Source organism: Salvelinus sp. IW2-2015, unplaced genomic scaffold, assembly GCF_002910315.2.
Source record: "Salvelinus sp. IW2-2015 unplaced genomic scaffold, ASM291031v2 Un_scaffold2762, whole genome shotgun sequence".
In the NCBI taxonomy this organism is placed as follows: domain Eukaryota; kingdom Metazoa; phylum Chordata; class Actinopteri; order Salmoniformes; family Salmonidae; genus Salvelinus; species Salvelinus sp. IW2-2015.
This window is the reverse complement of record NW_019944065.1, coordinates 172,597-190,567: the sequence shown is the minus strand read 5'-3', so window position 1 is coordinate 190,567 and position 17,971 is coordinate 172,597. Positions and strand designations below refer to the sequence as shown.

General features: G+C 40.2%; 1 protein-coding gene across 1 annotated transcript in view; it reads right to left on the bottom strand.

Annotated features, from left to right (window-relative positions):
• Positions 1 to 6,711: 6,711 nt before the first annotated feature.
• ice2 (interactor of little elongator complex ELL subunit 2) overlaps positions 6,712 to 17,971 on the bottom strand; it is a 31,690-nt gene continuing 20,430 nt past the window's right edge. Inside the window, 1 exon segment of the mRNA XM_070440627.1 lies at positions 6,712 to 7,282. Within this exon segment, the coding sequence (XP_070296728.1) occupies positions 7,138 to 7,282 (145 nt within the window). The 3' untranslated portion in view covers positions 6,712 to 7,137.

Sequence of the window (17,971 nt, the reverse complement as noted above, 5' to 3'; positions counted from 1 at the left end):
CAGGGTGGATGGTCAGGGTGGATGGTCAGGGTGGATGGCCAGGGTGGATGGTCAGGGTGGATGGCCAGGGTGGATGGCCAGGGTGGATGGCCAGGGTGGATGGGCGGCCGTATAACGTGAATGAAAACCCAAAGGTTCAAATCTCATCACGGAGGTGCTGTTGTGCTGTTTGTTGCTACTTGGCTATCTGACAAACTTTTAGTTTTTTACTTTTAATAACCATTTAATCAAAATCTGCATTTAACACGTTTACCAACGTCTTAGTTTTTTCCTCACTCGACTTTTTTCATACAACTTTTTCACTCCGAACGCTTAATCTGGACATTTTTGTCCAGGACCTCCAACAACGCTAAGTAGTAACATTAACACTATGCCATCTAATTGTAGTCGCTGTACTCATAATATACAGGAGAACTATCGCTTTATGGTGAGGATAGCCGTGCTGCAAGCCCAGCTTCAGATGCCATCGTTAGGCAAGGGTCATTTCAGTGTAGGAAAGGATGAAACAGAGTCTGTGCCACCAGTACAGAAAGTAGTATAAATCCCCCCGCACGGTCCCCGCAGCCGGACAACTTTCTCAAGGCTTCTGGAAGGAAATGCTTTCGGAATACTCAACCAGTGTCGATCATTCAGCAGTCAGAAACGTTCAACCGGTTCTCCCCGTTAAGTACGAGTCAGAGTTGGAGGCAGAGCCTTCTCAGGTCTCTCTTCCACACGTTACTGTGAGCCGCGGGGACTCACCCACAAACAGGACCAAGCCTGAACTGCTGAGGAGTGACGGACTCCATCCTAGCTGGAAGGGTGCTCTCATCTTATCTACGAACATAGACAGGGCTCTAGCTCCTTTAGCTCCACAATGAAATAGGGTGCAGGCCAGGCAGCAGGCTGTTAGCCAACCTGCCAGCTTAGTGGAGTCTGCCACTAGCACAGTCAGTGTAGTCAGCTCAGCTATCCCCATTGAGACCGTGTCTGTGCCTCGACCTAGGTTGGGCAAAACTAAACATGGCGGTGTTCGCCTTAGCAATCTCATTAGAATAAAGACCTCCTCCATTCCTGTCATTATTGAAAGAGATCGTGATACCTCACATCTCAAAATAGGGCTACTTAATGTTAGATCCCTCACTTCCAAGACAGTTACAGTCAATGAACTAATCACTATTCATAATCTTGATGTGATTGGCCTAACTGAAACATGGCCCAAACATGATGAATATACTGTGTTAAATGAGGCCTCTCCTCCTGGTTACACTAGTGACCATATCCCCCGCGCATCCCGCAAAGGCGGAGGTGTTGCTAACATTTATGAGAAAAAAAGAAAAAAGAGACTGCGTTTTCGTCTTTTAAGTTTCTAGTAATGAAATCTATGCAGCCTACTCAATCACTTTTTATAAGTACTGTTTACAGGCCTCCTGGACCATTTACAGTGTTCCTCGCAGCCTTCCTCGAATTCTTATCGGATCTTGTAGTCATGGCAGATAATATTCAGATATTTGCTGACTTCAATATTTACATGAAAAAGTCCACAGATAATAAAGCCTCTCTTGAAAAAGCCAAACCTTGACCTGGAAAATGTAAAAAAAACTATCAGCCTATATCGAATCTCCTATTCCTCTCCAAAATTGTGGGACATTTTTTACTTTTAAACTCGGACAAAACAGAGATGCTTGTTCTAGGTCCCAAGAAACAAAGAGATCTTCTGTTGGATCTGACAATTAATCTTGATGGTTGTACAGTCGTCTCAAATAAAACTGTGAAGGACCTCGGCGTTACTCCTGACCCTGATCTCTCTTTTGACGAACATATCAAGACTGTTTCAAGGACAGCTTTTTTCCATCTTCGTAACATAGCGAAAATCAGAAACTTTCTGTTCAAAATAATGCAGAAACGCTAATTCATGCTTTTGTCACTTCTATCTTAGACTACTGCAATGCTCTACTCTCCGGCTACCCGGATAAAGCACTAAATAAACTTCAGAGCTAAATACGGCTGCTAGAATCTTGACTAGAAACAAAAATGTGATAATATTACTCCAGTGCTAGCCTCTCTAAAGGTGGCTTCCTGTTAAGGGCTGATTTCAAGGTTTTACTGCTAACCTACAAGGCAGCTTGCTCCTACCTATCTCTCTGGTTTGGTCCTGCCATACATAATATACCTACACGTACGCTACGGTCACAAAACGCAGGCCTCCATATTGTCCCTAGAATTTCTAAGCAAACAGCTGGAGGGCTTTCCCCTTAATTTTTATGTAATTGTTTGCCTATCCATGTGAGAGACGCAGCTCTGTCTCGACCTTTAAGTCTTTACTAAAGACTCATCTCTTCAGTAGGTCCTATGATTGAGTGTAGTCTGGCCCAGGGGTGCAAAGGTGAACGGCAAGGCACTGGAGCAACAAACCCCCTTGCTGTCTCTGTCACGCCCTGGCCTTAGTATTATTTGTTTTCTTTATTATTTTAGTTAGGTCAGGGTGTGACATGGGGTATGTGTGTTTTGGGTGATTATATGGTATAGGGGGTGTTGGTTAGCGTGTATGGGATTGTGTTGAGTGAATGTTTCTAGGGAAGTCTATGGTTGAGTGAATGTGTCTAGTTATGTCTATGGTTGCCTGAGTGGTTCTCTATCAGAGACAGATGTTTTTCATTTGTCTCTGATTGGGAGCCATATTTAAGGTGGCCATAGGCATCATGTATTTGTGGGTAATTGTCTATGTCTATGTTGAACGTTTGTAGCCTGTGTGTGTGCACTACGTTTATAGCTTCACGGTCGTTTGTTTGTTTTGTTAGTTTTTGTAAGAGTGTTTCTTTTCGTGTTACGTCTTCGTCATCAAAATAAAAGAAGATGTATTCATATCCCGCTGCGCCTTGGTCCGTCTCTCCTCCACACGATCGTGACAGTCTCTGCATGGCCGGCTCCCCTCTCTCCACTGGGAATTTTTATTTTATTTAACTAGGCAAGTCAGTTAAGAACAAATTCTTATTTACAATGACGGCCTACCCAGGCCAAACCCGGACGACGCTGGGCCAATTGTGTGCCACCATTTACCATCACGAATTTTGGTTGGACCCGGGTGTGGGGTGCTCCCTACCCGGCCATGGACCCCTGGAACTCCCCTGAAGCAATTTAGAGCCATATTAAAAATACGCTCAATTACCAGGTGGACGCTGTCCCTTTGTAATGTCTTACAATGGGCATTTACCATCACGAATTGGACATGCTCTAATATACTACAGAAATGCCCAATTGACTGGCCCATTGAATTTGAGCAGTGATAGTGGTTCCTCTCCATCGCTCGTTGGTGTTGATTTCAGCCTGTCCATTTGGTGATGGTAAATCCCTCATTAAATACATTGGAAATGTGCACTGTCCATTTGCAATATAAAATGTACAATCCAATATATTATACTACAAATCAAGTCAGCCATCAGTCAATAAGATATCATACTGACACCAAACGTACACATACTGACACCAAACTCACTTGGTACAACTCCTTTAGAAGCCAACTATCACATATTTCAGAGCCGGCCCACAATTCATGGCGCCTTCTGTTAAAACCATAAAAACCTTCAAAAACATAGTTACGTTGCTACAGAAACTTTAGGGTCTGTCTCTATGGGCCGACATGGTTTCAATGCACGTAAACTCCTCTCACTGTCAACTGTGTTAATTTTTGGCAAACTTTTAACGTGTAAATATTTGTATGAACATAACCAGATTCAACAACAGACATAAACTGAACAAGTTCCACAGACATGTGACTTAAAGAAATTGAATAATGTGTCCCTGAACAAAGGGGGGGATCAAATTCAAAGGTAACAGTCAGTATCTGGTGTGGCCACCAGCTGCATTAAGTACTGCATTGCATCTCCTCATGGACTGCACCAGATGTGCCAGTTCTTGCTGCGAGATGTTACCCCACTCTTCCACCAAGGCACTTGCAAGTTCCCAGACATTTCTGGGGGGAATGGCTCTAGCCCTCACCCTCCGATCCAACAGGTCCCAGACGTGCTCAATGGGATTGAGATGCGGGCTCTTCGCTGGCCATGGCAGAACACTGACATTCTTGTCTTGCAGGAAATCACGCACAGAATGAGCAGTATGGCTGGTGGCATTGTCATGCTGGAGGGTCATGTCAGGATGAGCCTGCAGGAAGGGTACCACGAGGGAGGAGGATGTTTTTCCCTGTAACACACAGCATTGAGATTGCCTGCAATGACAACAAGCTCAGTCCAATGATGCTGTGACACACCGCCCCAGACCATGACGGACCCTCCGCCTCCAAATCGATCCCGCTGAATCCGACCATCACCCCTGGTGAGACAAACCCACGACTCGTCATTGAAGAGCACTTTTTGCCAGTCCTGTCTGGTCCAGCAACGGTGGATTTGTGCCCATAGGCGACGTTGTTGCCAGTGATGTCTGGTGAGGACCTGCCTTACAACAGGCCTACAAGCCCTCAGTCCAGCCTCTCTCAGCCTATTGCGGACAGTCTGAGCACTGATGAAGGGATTGTGTGTTCCTGGTGTAACTCGGGCAGTTGTTGTTGCCATCCTGTACCTGTCCCGCAGGTGTGATGTTCAGATGTACCGATCCTGTGCAGGTGTTGTTACACGTGATCTGCCACTGCGAGGATGATCAGCTGTCCGTCCTGTCTCCCTGTAGCGCTGTCTTAGGCTTCTCACAGTACGGACATTGCAGATGAGCAGGGACCCTGGGCATCTTTCTTTTGGTGTTTTTATGAGTCAGTAGAAAGGCCTCTTTAGTGTCCTAAGTTTTCATAACTGTGACCTTAATTGCCTACCGTCTGTAAGCTGTTAGTATCTTAACGACCGTTCCACAGGTGCATGTTCATTAATTGTTTATGGTTCATTGAACAAGCATGGGAAACAGTGTTTAAACAATGAAGATCTGTGAAGTTATTTGGATTTTTACTAATTATCTTTGAAAGACAGGGTCCTGAAAAAGGGGCCTTTTTTTTGTTGCTGAGTTTACTCTTGTGATTCTGGGACATTTCTAAATGTTGTCATTTTCGCAACGTTAAAAATGAATTGAAGGTTTTGCAAATGGACAAGGCTGTTTCTAGGCCTGAGAACCTTCTAGAGCCACATAACTCACCGTGCACTATCGACTTGAGCTCTGGAACAGGTTTCTAAAGGTCTGGCAGTTCTTTGATGGTGCGAACACCGGTAACTATTGCAGGCTCTGTGTGTCTGTAAGCCTCACACTGTGTCACTCCACATTGACTGTGTGAATACAGAAAATCACAGAAATTACGTAGAGCTCCGAAACCCGCCTTAATGGATTCGCCTGAAAACGCCGCAACTAGATCTATAACTTTTTTGAAGAAAAAAAACTTCTTTAACCATCACCAGATGGACGTTGTACAATTTCTCATAAATTACGATAGAAAAATGGCTGGTTCTAGTTTTCCTTACACCGTAGGTTTATGTACTTTGACGTGAAGCGGTCAAATTAGCGCTGTATTACTGTTTTCGACCTTTAATGCCAGAAAATGGCCATTAACTCAAAGAGAGTTGTGGCCTCAACACCATCTTATTTCTGGGCTAAAAGCACATTTGGCCAAACCTGTGCTCACCGAGTTTCGTCTTCGAAGTCTTTTCCATTTACGAGAAACGGCCATGTCCATTTGCAATAAGCAGCCAGTCGCCATCTGGTGGAATTTTCCAGTACAGCGGATTTTTTTTTATTTTATTGAACATTTTACAACGCCGAAACCAAATGCCCGAGGTACTTTATTTGATGACTTCCCGGAAGATCGGACCCTGGGGGACGATCTGAGGCCGTAGGCCTATTTTAATAACACCCGCGGACATCTAGTAAGGGACCAAACATTTGCAATATGGAGATTCTCATCAACCATATGGGAAATGCCACTCGCATCCCTTATGTAGGTACATCTATTGTAATGACATGTAAAGGAATTGGCACCTTACCTGACTGTACTGAAGCGAGCTGAGCTGTGGTGCTGTAGACTAATCTTGGCTTTGTGTACTGGAAGGGTTGTAGTGCTTAAATACCACAGGGATGTTTCTAAATGTAATGTCTAGGGCCTATAATAAAACTCTGCCACTAGTCTCCACCTCTGAGTCAGACCAGCCCTGGCCCAAGGACTAGTCTCCACCTCTGAGTCAGACCAGCCCTGGCCCAAGGACTAGCCTCCACCTGAGTCAGACCAGCCCTGGCCCAAGGACTAGTCTCCACCTCTGAGTCAGACCAGTCCTGGCCCAAGGACTAGTCTCCACCTGAGTCAGACCAGCCCTGGCCCAAGGACTAGTCTCCACCTCTGAGTCAGACCAGCCCTGGCCCAAGGACTAGCCACCCTTCTTGACTTTTCCCAAGGAAAAGGTACACCGTTTAAGCTCTTATTCGATCAAAATAGGTTTAAAGTCATGTTATTGAGCTTCTCCAAAGCATGACAAAATGTAATATTCAATAGTTTATCTTTCTGTATTTTCACTACAAAGGGGGGCGTCTCGCCTCAAGTTCCTTCATAACATTGTAGGTTTTTAAATGTTCTTACTCATTGCCACAATTAATGTGTGTATATATATATATATAATTATTATTTTGACATTTAATGTACATATATATATATTATTTTGACAGTTAATGTGTGTGTGTATATATATATATATATATATATATATAGGAGCTCAAGAATTTCACTGTACTCTAATAACACCTGCAACCCTGTACATGTGACAATTAAACTCTTTAATCTAAATTATTAAAAAAGTACTAAATATAATGAGCAAAAAATACACCAACCCACTCAACATTTTAGTAATTTAGCAGACGCTTTCATCCAGAGCATACATTTTCATACTGGTCCCTCATGAGAATCGAACCCACAACCCTGGCATTGCTAGCGCCATGCTATAATGGTTCTATACATGCATATCTAACAAGTAACATCTAACACTTGTTAAATATTACTGCACTGTTGGAGCTAGAAACACAAGCATTTCACTACACCCGCAATAACATCTGCTAAACATGTGTATGTGACCAATAACATCTGCTAAACATGTGTATGTGACCAATAACATTTGATTTATAGATGGTTCTGTAGGTGGTCCTAAGGGCTGTTCTACTGGATAGAGCGTTGGATCTGCCTCTTCATCCACTTGTCTCGCCTCTGTGTTCTCTTCCCTTTATTCTTCTTCTTCTTCTTGGCTCCCCGGCTGGAGGCGGGGTTAGCTGGCCCTGCCTTCCCCTTACTTGGTCCCGGCTTCCCTGGTTCTCCAGCCCCGCCCTTCCTTGCCTGGGAGGACAGGAGAGAGGAGAGAGTAACTGCTATGGGGAAGACTAGCCAGTTTGTTGTACGAGAGGGGTGTGTTATGACAGAAACGTTAGGGTGTGTTATGACAGAAACGTTAGGGTGTGTTATGACAGAAACGTTAGGGTGTGTTATGACAACTAATGAAGTCACTGAAACCCTTAACAAAGAGTTGCAGTCTGTTTTGGAATGGGTGGCCGGTAATAAACTGGTCCTGAACATCTCTAAAACTAAGAACATTGTATTTGGTACAAATCATTCCCTAAGTTCTAGACCTCAGCTGAATCTGGTAATGAATGGTGTGGCTGTTGACCAAGTTGAGGAGACTAAATTACTTGGCTTTATCTTAGATTGTAAACCGTCATGGTCAAAACATATAGTTTCAATGGTTGTAAAGATGGGTAGAGGTCTAGCCATAATAAAGAAATGCCCTGCTTTTTTGACACCACACTCCAAAAAGCAAGTTCTGCAGGCTCTAGTTTTTGATTGTGGTCCAGTCGGGTGGTCCAGTGCTGCAAGGAAAGACCTAGTTAATCTGCAGCTGGCCCAGAACAGAGCGGTATGTTTTACTCTTAATTGTAATCAGAGGGCTGATATAAATACTATGCATGAGAGACTGACTGCATCACTTCTTTTTATAAGAAACATTAATGTGTTAAATCCCAAATTGTTCACATAGTCAACTTACACACAGCTCTGACACACACACTTACCCCACCAGACATGCCACCAGGGGTCTTTTCACAGTCCCCAAATCCAGAACAAATTCAAGAAAATGTACAGTATTACATACAGTGCCTTGCAAAAATATTCATCCTCCTTGGCATGTTTCCTATTTTGTTGCATTACAACCTGTAATATACTTGTATTTAATGGACAAACACAAAATAGTCAAAATTGGTGAAGTGAAATGAAAAAAAATAACTTAAAATAAAAATGATAAAAAATAAAAAGTGGTGGGTGCATATGTATTCACCCCCTTTGCTTTGAAGCCCCTGAATAATGATAAGATCTGGTGCAAACAATTACCTTCAGAAGTCACATTAGTTTTGCTGCTTTTTTGCTATCTATCTAATTGCTATCTAAGTGTCACATGATCTCAGTATATATACACCTGTTCTGAAAGGCTCCAGAATCTGGGGCACAACCAAGCAAGCGGCACCATGAAGACAAAAGGAGCTCTCCAAACAGGTCAGGAACAAAGTTGTGGAGAAGTACAGATGAGGGTTGGGTTATAAAAAAATATCCAAAACTTTCAACATCCCACGGAGCACCATTAAATCCATTATTGAAAAAATGGAAAGAATATGGCACCACAGCAAACCTGCCAAGAGAGGGCTACCCACCTAAACTCATGGACCAGGCAAGGAGGGCATTAATCAGAGAGGCAACAAAGAGACCAAAGATAACCCTGAAGGAGCTGCAAAGCTCCACAGCGGAGATTGGAGTATCTGTCCATAGGACCACTTTAAGCCGTACACTCCACAGAGCTGGGCTTTACGGAGGAGTGGGCAGAAAAAAAGCCATTGCAAACAGAAAGAAATAAGCAAACACGTTTGGTGTTCGTCAAAGAGCATGTGGGAGACTCCCCAAACATATGGAAGAAGGTACTCTGGTCAGATGAGACAAAAATGTTTCTTTTTGGTCATCAAGGAAAATGCTATGTCTGGCTCAAACGCAACACCTCTCATCACCCCAAGAACACCATCCCCACAGTGAAGCATGGTGATGGCAGCATCATGCTGTGGGAATGTTTTTCAATGGCAGGGACTGGGAAACTGGTCAGAATTGAAGGAATGATGGATGGCACTAAATACAAGGATATTCTTGAGGGAAACCTGTTTCAGCCTTCCAGAGATTTGAGAATGGGACCTTCACCTTCCAGCAGGACAATGACCCTAAGCATACTGCTATAGCAACACTCGAGTGGTTTAAGGGGAAACATTTAAATGTCTTGGAATGGCCTAATCAAAGCCCACACCTCAATCCAATTGAGAATCGGTGGTATGACTTAAAGATTGCTGTACACCAGGGGAACCCATCCAACTTGAAGGAGCTGGAGCAGTTTGCCTTGAAGAATGGGCAAAAATCCCAGTGACTAGTTGTGCCAAGCTTATAGAGACATACCCCAAGAGACTTGCAGCTGTAATTGCTGCAAAAGGTGGCTCTACAAAGTATTGACTTTGGAGGGGGTGAATAGTTATGCACGCTCAAGTTTTGAATTTTTGTCTTATTTCTTGTTTGTTTCACAATAAAAAAGATTTTGCATCTTCAAAGTGGTAGGCATGTTGTGTAAATCAAATGATACAATCCCCCCAAAAATCTATTTAATTCCAGGTTGTAAGGCAACAAAATAGGAAAAATGCCAAGGGGGTGAATACTTTCGCAAGCCACTGTAGAGCCCTTATTGCATGGAACTTCCTCCCATCTCAAATATACAGCCAACCTGGTTTCAAAAAACAGATAAAGCAACACCTCGTGGCACCTCATCCGGAGGTGAAAATAGTGCCCCCTACCCTAGTGAAGTTAACTTCTTTGGGATAGGGGGCAGCATTTTCACTTTTGGATGAATAGCGTGCCCAGAGTAAAATGCCTCCTACTCAGTCCCAGATGCTAATATATGCATATTATTATTAGTATTGGATAGAAAACACTCTGAAGTTTCTAAAACTGTTTGAATGATGTCTGTGAGTATAACAGAACTCATATGGCAGGCAACAACCTGAGAAAGATTTCAAACAGGAAGTGGGAAATCTGAGGTTTGTAGACTTTGAACTCAGCCCCTATTGAATACACAGTGGGATATGGGTTATGTTGCACTTCCTACGGCTTCCACTAGATGTCAACCTTCTTTAGAACGTTGTTTCAGGCTTCTACCGTGAAGGGGGGCCGGATGGGAGCTGTTTGACTAAGGGGTCTGGCAGCAGCCTCGTTCTCAGTCACGCGCATTTCACATGAGAGGTAGCTCTCGTTCCATTGCTTTTCTACAGACAATGGAATTCTCTGGTTGGAATATTATTGAACATTTATGATAAAAACATCCTAAAGATTTATTCTATACTTAGTTTGACAAGTTTCTTCGACCTGTATATAACCTTTTGAACTTTTCGTCCGACTGGACCTGTTTGGATTTGTTTACCAAACGCCCTAACAAAAGAAGCTATTTGGACATAATTGATGGACTTTATGGAACAAATCAAACATTTATTGTGGAACTGGGATTCCTCGGAGTGCATTCTGATGAAGATCATCAAAGGTAAGTGAATATTTATAATGCTATTTCTGACTAATGTTGGCGGCGCAACATGGCGGATATTTCTTTTTTTAAATCTGACACAGCGGTTGCATTAAGGAGAAGTTTATCTATATTTCCATGTATAACACATGTATTTTCATCAACATTTATAATGAGTATTTCTGTGAATTCATGTGGCTATCTGCAATATCACTGCATGTTTTGGAACTACTGAACGTAACACGCCAATGTAAAATTAGACTTTTGGATATAAATACGAACTTTACCGAACAAAACATACATTGTATTGTGTAACATGAAGTCCTATGAGTGTCATGAAGATCATCAAAGGTTAGTGATTCATTTTACCTTTATTTGTGCTTTTTGTGACTCCTCTCTTTGGCGGGAAAAATGGCTGGGTTTTTCTGTGACTTGGTGGTGACCTAACAATCGTTTGTGGAGCTTTCGCTGTAAAGCATTTTTGAAATCAGACACTGGCTGGATTAACGAGAATTGTATCTTTAAAATGGTGCCTAATACTTGTATTAGGTTGTATTAGGACACACATACTAGATGATAAATTGTTTAGAACTAGGACAGAAGAATTTATAACTGACTTTTTTAGACATAACATAGGTACAGCAGATCCCCATATTGTATGGGACACTTTTAAGTGTGCCTTTAGAGGCCATGCAATTCAGTACTCATCTATAAAACAAAAGCAATTTCGATCAAAAGAGTCCATATTAACAAAGGAAATTGAAGGACTAACAGTACAGTTAGATAACAATAAAAACGGTACCATAGAGGCACAGAATAAGTTAGAGGAAAAACAAAAAGAAATGGAGGAACTTATTCAAGAAAGATCCAGTGTAATATATTACTAAAAAATAAAGCTAACTGGATGGAATATGGGGAAAAATGCACCAAATTCTTTTTCAATCTTCAATATAGAAATGCTACCAAAAAAAACGTATTAAAACTGTTACAAATGATGGAGTCACGCATGATTCACCAAATGATATTTTGAAAGAGGAAGTAAAGTACTTTAAGAATATATTTTCGTTTCAGGCTCCTCCATCTCCACTAACTGAAACTAATTGTATGGATTTTTTCCCTAATAATAATGTAAAATTAATCTGTACAGAAAGACTCATGTGAAGGCCTAATTACAAGGAGGAACTACTTGATGCAATTGGGGCCTTTAAGGATGGAAAACTCCAGGACTGGATGGCATACCAGTGGAAGTATACAAACATTTTTTTTATATACTCAAAGGACCACTATTAGCTTGTTTTAACCACTCCTATTTAAATGATAGATTATCAGACACGCAACAAGAAGTGTGTGAATCATTATTATTATTATTATTGCTTCCAATACTCTACTCAGCAAACTGGATGCAGTTTATCACAGTGCCATTCGTTTTGTTACTAAAGCACCTTATACGACCCACCACTGCGACCTGTATGCCCTGTCGGCTGGCCCTCGCTACATGTTCGTCGTCAGACCCACTGGCTCCAGGTCATCTACAAGGCTATGCTAGGTAAAGTGCCGCCTTATCTCAGTTCACTGGTCACGATGGCTACACCCACCTCAACACGCGCTCCAGCAGGTGTATCTCACTGATCATCCCTAAAGCCAAAACCTCATTTGGACGCCTTTCCTTCCAGTTCTCTGCTGCCTGCGACTGGAACGAATTGCAAAAATCTCTGAAGTTGGAGACTTTTATCTCCCTCAACAACTTTAAAAATCTGCTATCCGAGCAGCTAACCGATCGCTGCAGCTGTACATAGTCCATCTGTAAACTACCCACCCAATTTACCTACCTCACCCCCCATACTGCTTTTATTTATTTACTTTTCTGCTCTTTTGCACACCAGTATCTCTTCTTGCACATGATCATCTGATTTATCACTCCAGTGTTAATCTGCTAAATTGTAATTATTCGATTTATTGCCTACCTCATGCCTTTTGCACACATTGTATATAGATTCTCTTTTTTTTCTACCATGTTATTGACTTGTTTATTGTTTACTCCATGTGTAACTCTGTGTTGTCTGTTCACACTGCTATGCTTTATCTTGGCCAGGTCGCAGTTGCAAATGAGAACTTGTTCTCAACTAGCCTACCTGGTTAAATAAAGGTGAAATAAAAAATTAAAAAAGAATTACTGAAACAGGACCCAAGTGGTATATATAAAGATCCAGTCCATTAAAAAAATTGGAGACCTCTTACACTTCAGTGTTGTGATGCAAAAATCCTAGCAAAATGCTTGGCGCATAGAATAAAAAAAGTTTTGTCAGATATTATTCATCCTAATCAGACAGGTTTTTACATGGACGATACATTGGAGATAATATAAGGCTAGTACTGGAAACAATAGAACACTATGAAATATCGGGGACACCAGGCCTGGTTTTCATAGCTGATTTTGAAAAGGCTTTTTATAAAGTACGACTGGAGTTTATATATAAATGCCTAGAATATTTCAATTTTGGGGAATCTCTTATAAAATGGGTAAAAATTATGTATAGTAACCCTAGGTGTAAAATAGTAAATAATGGCTACATCTCAGAAAGTTTTAAACTATCTAGAGGAGTAAACAAGGTTGTCCACTATCGGCATATCTATTTATTATTGGCATCGAAATGTTAGCTGTTAAAATTAGATCAAACATTAATATTAAGGGATTAGAAATCCAGGGCCTAAAAACTAAGGTGTCATTGTACGCTGATGATTCATGTTTTCTTTTAAAACCACAACTAGAATCTCTCCACGGCCTCTTAGAGGATCTAGATACATTTGCTATCCTCTCTGGATTAAAACCAAATTATTGATAAATGTACCATATTACGTATTGGATCACTAAAAAATAGACATTTTACATTGCCATGTAGTTTTACCAATTAAATGGTCTGACGGTGATGTGGGACATACTCGGTATACAAAATCCCAAAAGAAAGAAATGATTCTACTCCAATAAATTTTTATAGAAAGTTAGCAAAAATAGATAAGATCTTGCTACCATGGAAAGGAAAATACCTGTCTATTTGTGGGAAAATCACCCTGATTAACTCTTTAATCATATCACAGTTTACCTATTTGCTTATGGTTTTGCCTACACCTAGTGACCTGCTTTTTAAATATATGAACAAAAAAATATTCAATTTATTTGGAACGGCAAGCCAGATAAAATTAAAAGGGCCTATTTATATAACGAATATGAATTCGGAGGCAGAAATTATTAAATATTAAAGCATTAGACCTCTCACTAAAGGCATCAGTCATACAAAGTTATACTTAAATCCAAACTGGTTCTCTAGTAGATTGGTACGAATGTCTCATCCTATGTTCAAGAAGGGCCTTTTTCCCTTTATTCAGATTACACCCTGCTCACTTTCGGTTGCTTGAAAAAGGAAATAATCTCCAAAATATCTTTTTATTTTTAAACAAGCCTTAGAAAGTTGGTTGCAATTTCAGTTTAATCCACCTGAAAGGACGGAACAAATAGTACAACAAATCTTGTGGTTAAATTCAAATATAGTAATTGATAAAAACTGTATTTATCGAAGAAATGTTTTTAAAAAAGGTATAATTTTTGTGAATGATATCATAAATAGGACTGGTGGAGTAATGTCACACATGCAGCTAACACAGACATATGGAAATGTCTGCTCTACCCAAATTACAACCAATTAATTGCAGCATTACCACAAAAATGAAGAGGCAGGTGGAAGGGGATAAAAGTAAGGAACTTGTATGTCGGCCTTATATTAAAGACATAAATGGTTAAAGAAAAGTGTGATAAATAAAAACATATACCAATTTCATTTAAGGACCAAAAAACTTACAGCTGTGCCATATAAATTGCAAAATAGTTGGGAAGAGATTTTCGTGTACCCATTCCATGGCACATGGTTTATGAATTGATACGCAAAACAACGCCGATTCAAAACTTCGAATTTTTCAATTTAAATTATTGTACAAAATTCTTGCAACTAATAGAATGTTATATATATGGGGATACAATCTTCTCAGCTCTGTAGATTCTGCTGTGAGGAGGCAGAGTCATTAGACCATTTATTTGGTATTGTCCCGCATGTAGCTCGTTTTTGGTCACAGTCCAGGAATGGTTGAAGAATTGCAACATTTGCGTAGAACTAACGCAACAGATAGCAATACTGGGGGATTTGAAAGCCATAGTCAATCAATCAATAATATAATAATTATTTTAGCAAAAATGTTTATTTTTAATTTACAATCCGTGGAAGCTATGAGAATAGGAAGATTCAAATCTTTTGTGAAGCATCACAGCACAGCTGAAAAATATATGGCAAATAAAATCCGAAATGGATGATGTTGGAAGATAGATGGGAAGGTTGAGTGGAGCTGAAGGGTGGGACTAATAACAAGATAAACAATGTAGGGCATACGGGATCTGTGAAATGTGTATAGGTGCGGAGCTATTGTGAAATAGCACAGTTACAAGTGGAAATCAAACTGGATGGACAACAGAAATAGAGGAAGGACTAAGAACAAACAAGAGAGAACTATTATAAAGTAGACTGTGTCTGTAAATGTGTATAAGATGTATAAATTGAAGGTAAAAAACAGAAATGTTTATCAGTTTACTCCAATTGGGGGATCGGTGGTAGGGTTTGCAGGAATAATAATAAAGGTATACTCTTTTTAAAAAAGTATGTTATGTCTATGTAGGTATGTGTATGTATATATGTGTATATGTATGCATACGTGAATGGATATATATATTTACCAAAAAAAATATGGGGGATTGGAAATGATGCAGACAATTACATTGGAAACAACATTCTTTCCGCAATATTAAGCTGATCCACCCCCCAAAAAAATAAAAAATAAAATAAAAAGACTAAAAAAAATATTTAAAAAAATATACTTGTATGTTTGAGAAATTTGATTTATGAGATTTCTGTTGATTTGTATTTGGCGCCCTGCAATTTCATTGGATGTTGGCGAGGGGTTCCGCTAGACAGGTTCCATACGTGTTATTTCATAGTTTTGATGTCTTTGCTATTATTCTACAATGTAGAAAATAGTACAAAATAAAGGAAAAACCCTGGAATGAGTAGGTGTGGCAACTTTTGACTGGTACTGTATGCAAATGTGTTCGTTTTTTATTTGTAATACATTTGCAACAATTTCAAAAAATCAGTTTTTGCTTTGTCATTATGGGGTATTGTGTGTAGTTGGATTAAATCGTTTTTCCCCTCATCAATCTTAGAATAAGGCTGTAGCGTAACAAAATGTGAAACGAGTCAAGGGGTCTGAATACTTACGGAATGCTCTCTGTTGCCATTTTGACGATTCTATATGTATACTGATTCGTTACTGTGATTTATTTGCAATTTGATGTTCCAAACATATTGCTCATTCCCCCTGTCACTATTCCCCAGGTCGTTGCTCTGAAGGAGACTGTGTTCTCAGTCAACTCACCTGGTGAAATAAGGGTACAATAAATTAAATATGTCTGGTGAAGAGAGACTGAGCATATTGATCAGTCATGGAAATAAGTGCTGAAAACACGTTGTCTCACTATTTAAAACGACGCTGGAGAACAAGCCACACGATGACGTGGGTTTATTTGTATTCATTGATACTTGGTATAATATCATCCCAAAATAATATTGCGATTTGTAACTATCATTTTCCCCCTCTCACATCTGTTGTACCTTCCGTCTATGCTGCAGGTCTGGTTGGGGGTTAGGACTAGGGGTTAAGACTAGGGGTTAAGACTAGGGGTTAAGACTAGGGGTTAAGACTAGGGGTTAGGACTAGGGGTTAAGACTAGGGGTTAAGGTTACCTTGTGTTGACACCTGTTGTATTCAGCATTTCACTGTAATGTCTACACCTGTTGTATTCAGCATTTCACTGTAATGTCTACACCTGTTGTATTCAGCATTTCACTGTAATGTCTAAACCTGTTGTATTCGGCGCACGTGACAAATAAACTTTGATTTGAACAGCTGAAGATGTATTTTAAAGAACTGATTGGGTCTCTACTTGACACCAACAAACATCCCATAATATCTGGCCCCCTGCCCTCCCTAAATCGTTGAACGTTTCAGCAGACTTTTATCCCTCCATAACTGCCTACGAGACTATTACAGCTCTGTGGGTGTAACATTTATTGACAAATTTAATACTTCTGGAAACAAAGCTCATTTTATGAGGAGGATGGGATCCACCCAAACAATTGGGTTCCTGGATCCTTTCACAGCATTATAAAGCTGCGTTGAGACAATGACTTATCAATGACCCAAGTCCAGCTCAGTTAATACCTACCATTGAGACAATGACTTATCAATGACCCAAGTCCAGCTCAGTTAATACCTACCATTGAGACAATGACTTATCAATGACCCAAACCCAGCTCAGTTAATACCTACCATTGAGACAATGACTTATCAATGACCAAACCCAGCTCAGTTAATACCTACCATTGAGACAATGACTTATCAATGACCCAAACCAGCTCAGTTAATACCTACCATTGAGACAATGACTTATCAATGACCCAAGTCCAGCTCAGTTAATACCTACCATTGAGACAATGACTTATCAATGACCCAACCCAGCTCAGTTAATACCTACATTGAATGACTTATCAATGACCCAGCCCAGCTCATTAATCCATTGTGTTGCTGAGTTGTCATAATGCTCTCAGCAAATGTACATTATCCCAGGGGACGTTGGAAGATACAATGTAAGTAGCCTAATTTATGTCCATCTGTTAGGCCTCATTTAAATTATATTGTGAAGTACATTTTTGTTCCTGAACTTATTTAGCCATAAAAGGGATGAATACTTATTGACTTAAGACATTTCAGCTTTATTTATTTTTTATTAATTTGTAAAAAAAATAAAAATAATATCAATTCCACTTTGACATTATGTGGTAATACTGTGTGTAGGCCAGGAAAACACAATCCCAATTCAACCCATTTTAAATTCAGGCTATAACACAACATTTGGGGGGAAAAGTCAAGGGGTGTGAAGACTTTGAAGGCACTGTATCATATTAATTGAATATTGAAATCATTTCAAATGCCCATCCCTAAAACTACACTAGGTGATGGGCCAGTAAGCGAAAGATCGCTGGTTCCAATACCTGCGACGCCAAGGTGAAAAATCTGTTGATGTGCCTTGAACAAGTCACTTAACCCTAATTTGCTCCAGGGACACCGTACTACTATGGCTGACCCTGTAAAACAATATATTTCACTGCATCTATCCGGTGTGTGACAATAAAATTAAATTAATAATACACTATAATACACTACAATAAAATAAAATGAATGTTACACTATAATACACTACAATAAAAGGTTGGAAGACATTACACCACTTTACACCTTTAGCAAGACAATAAACTCACCAGTAAGAGGAAGTCAAAACA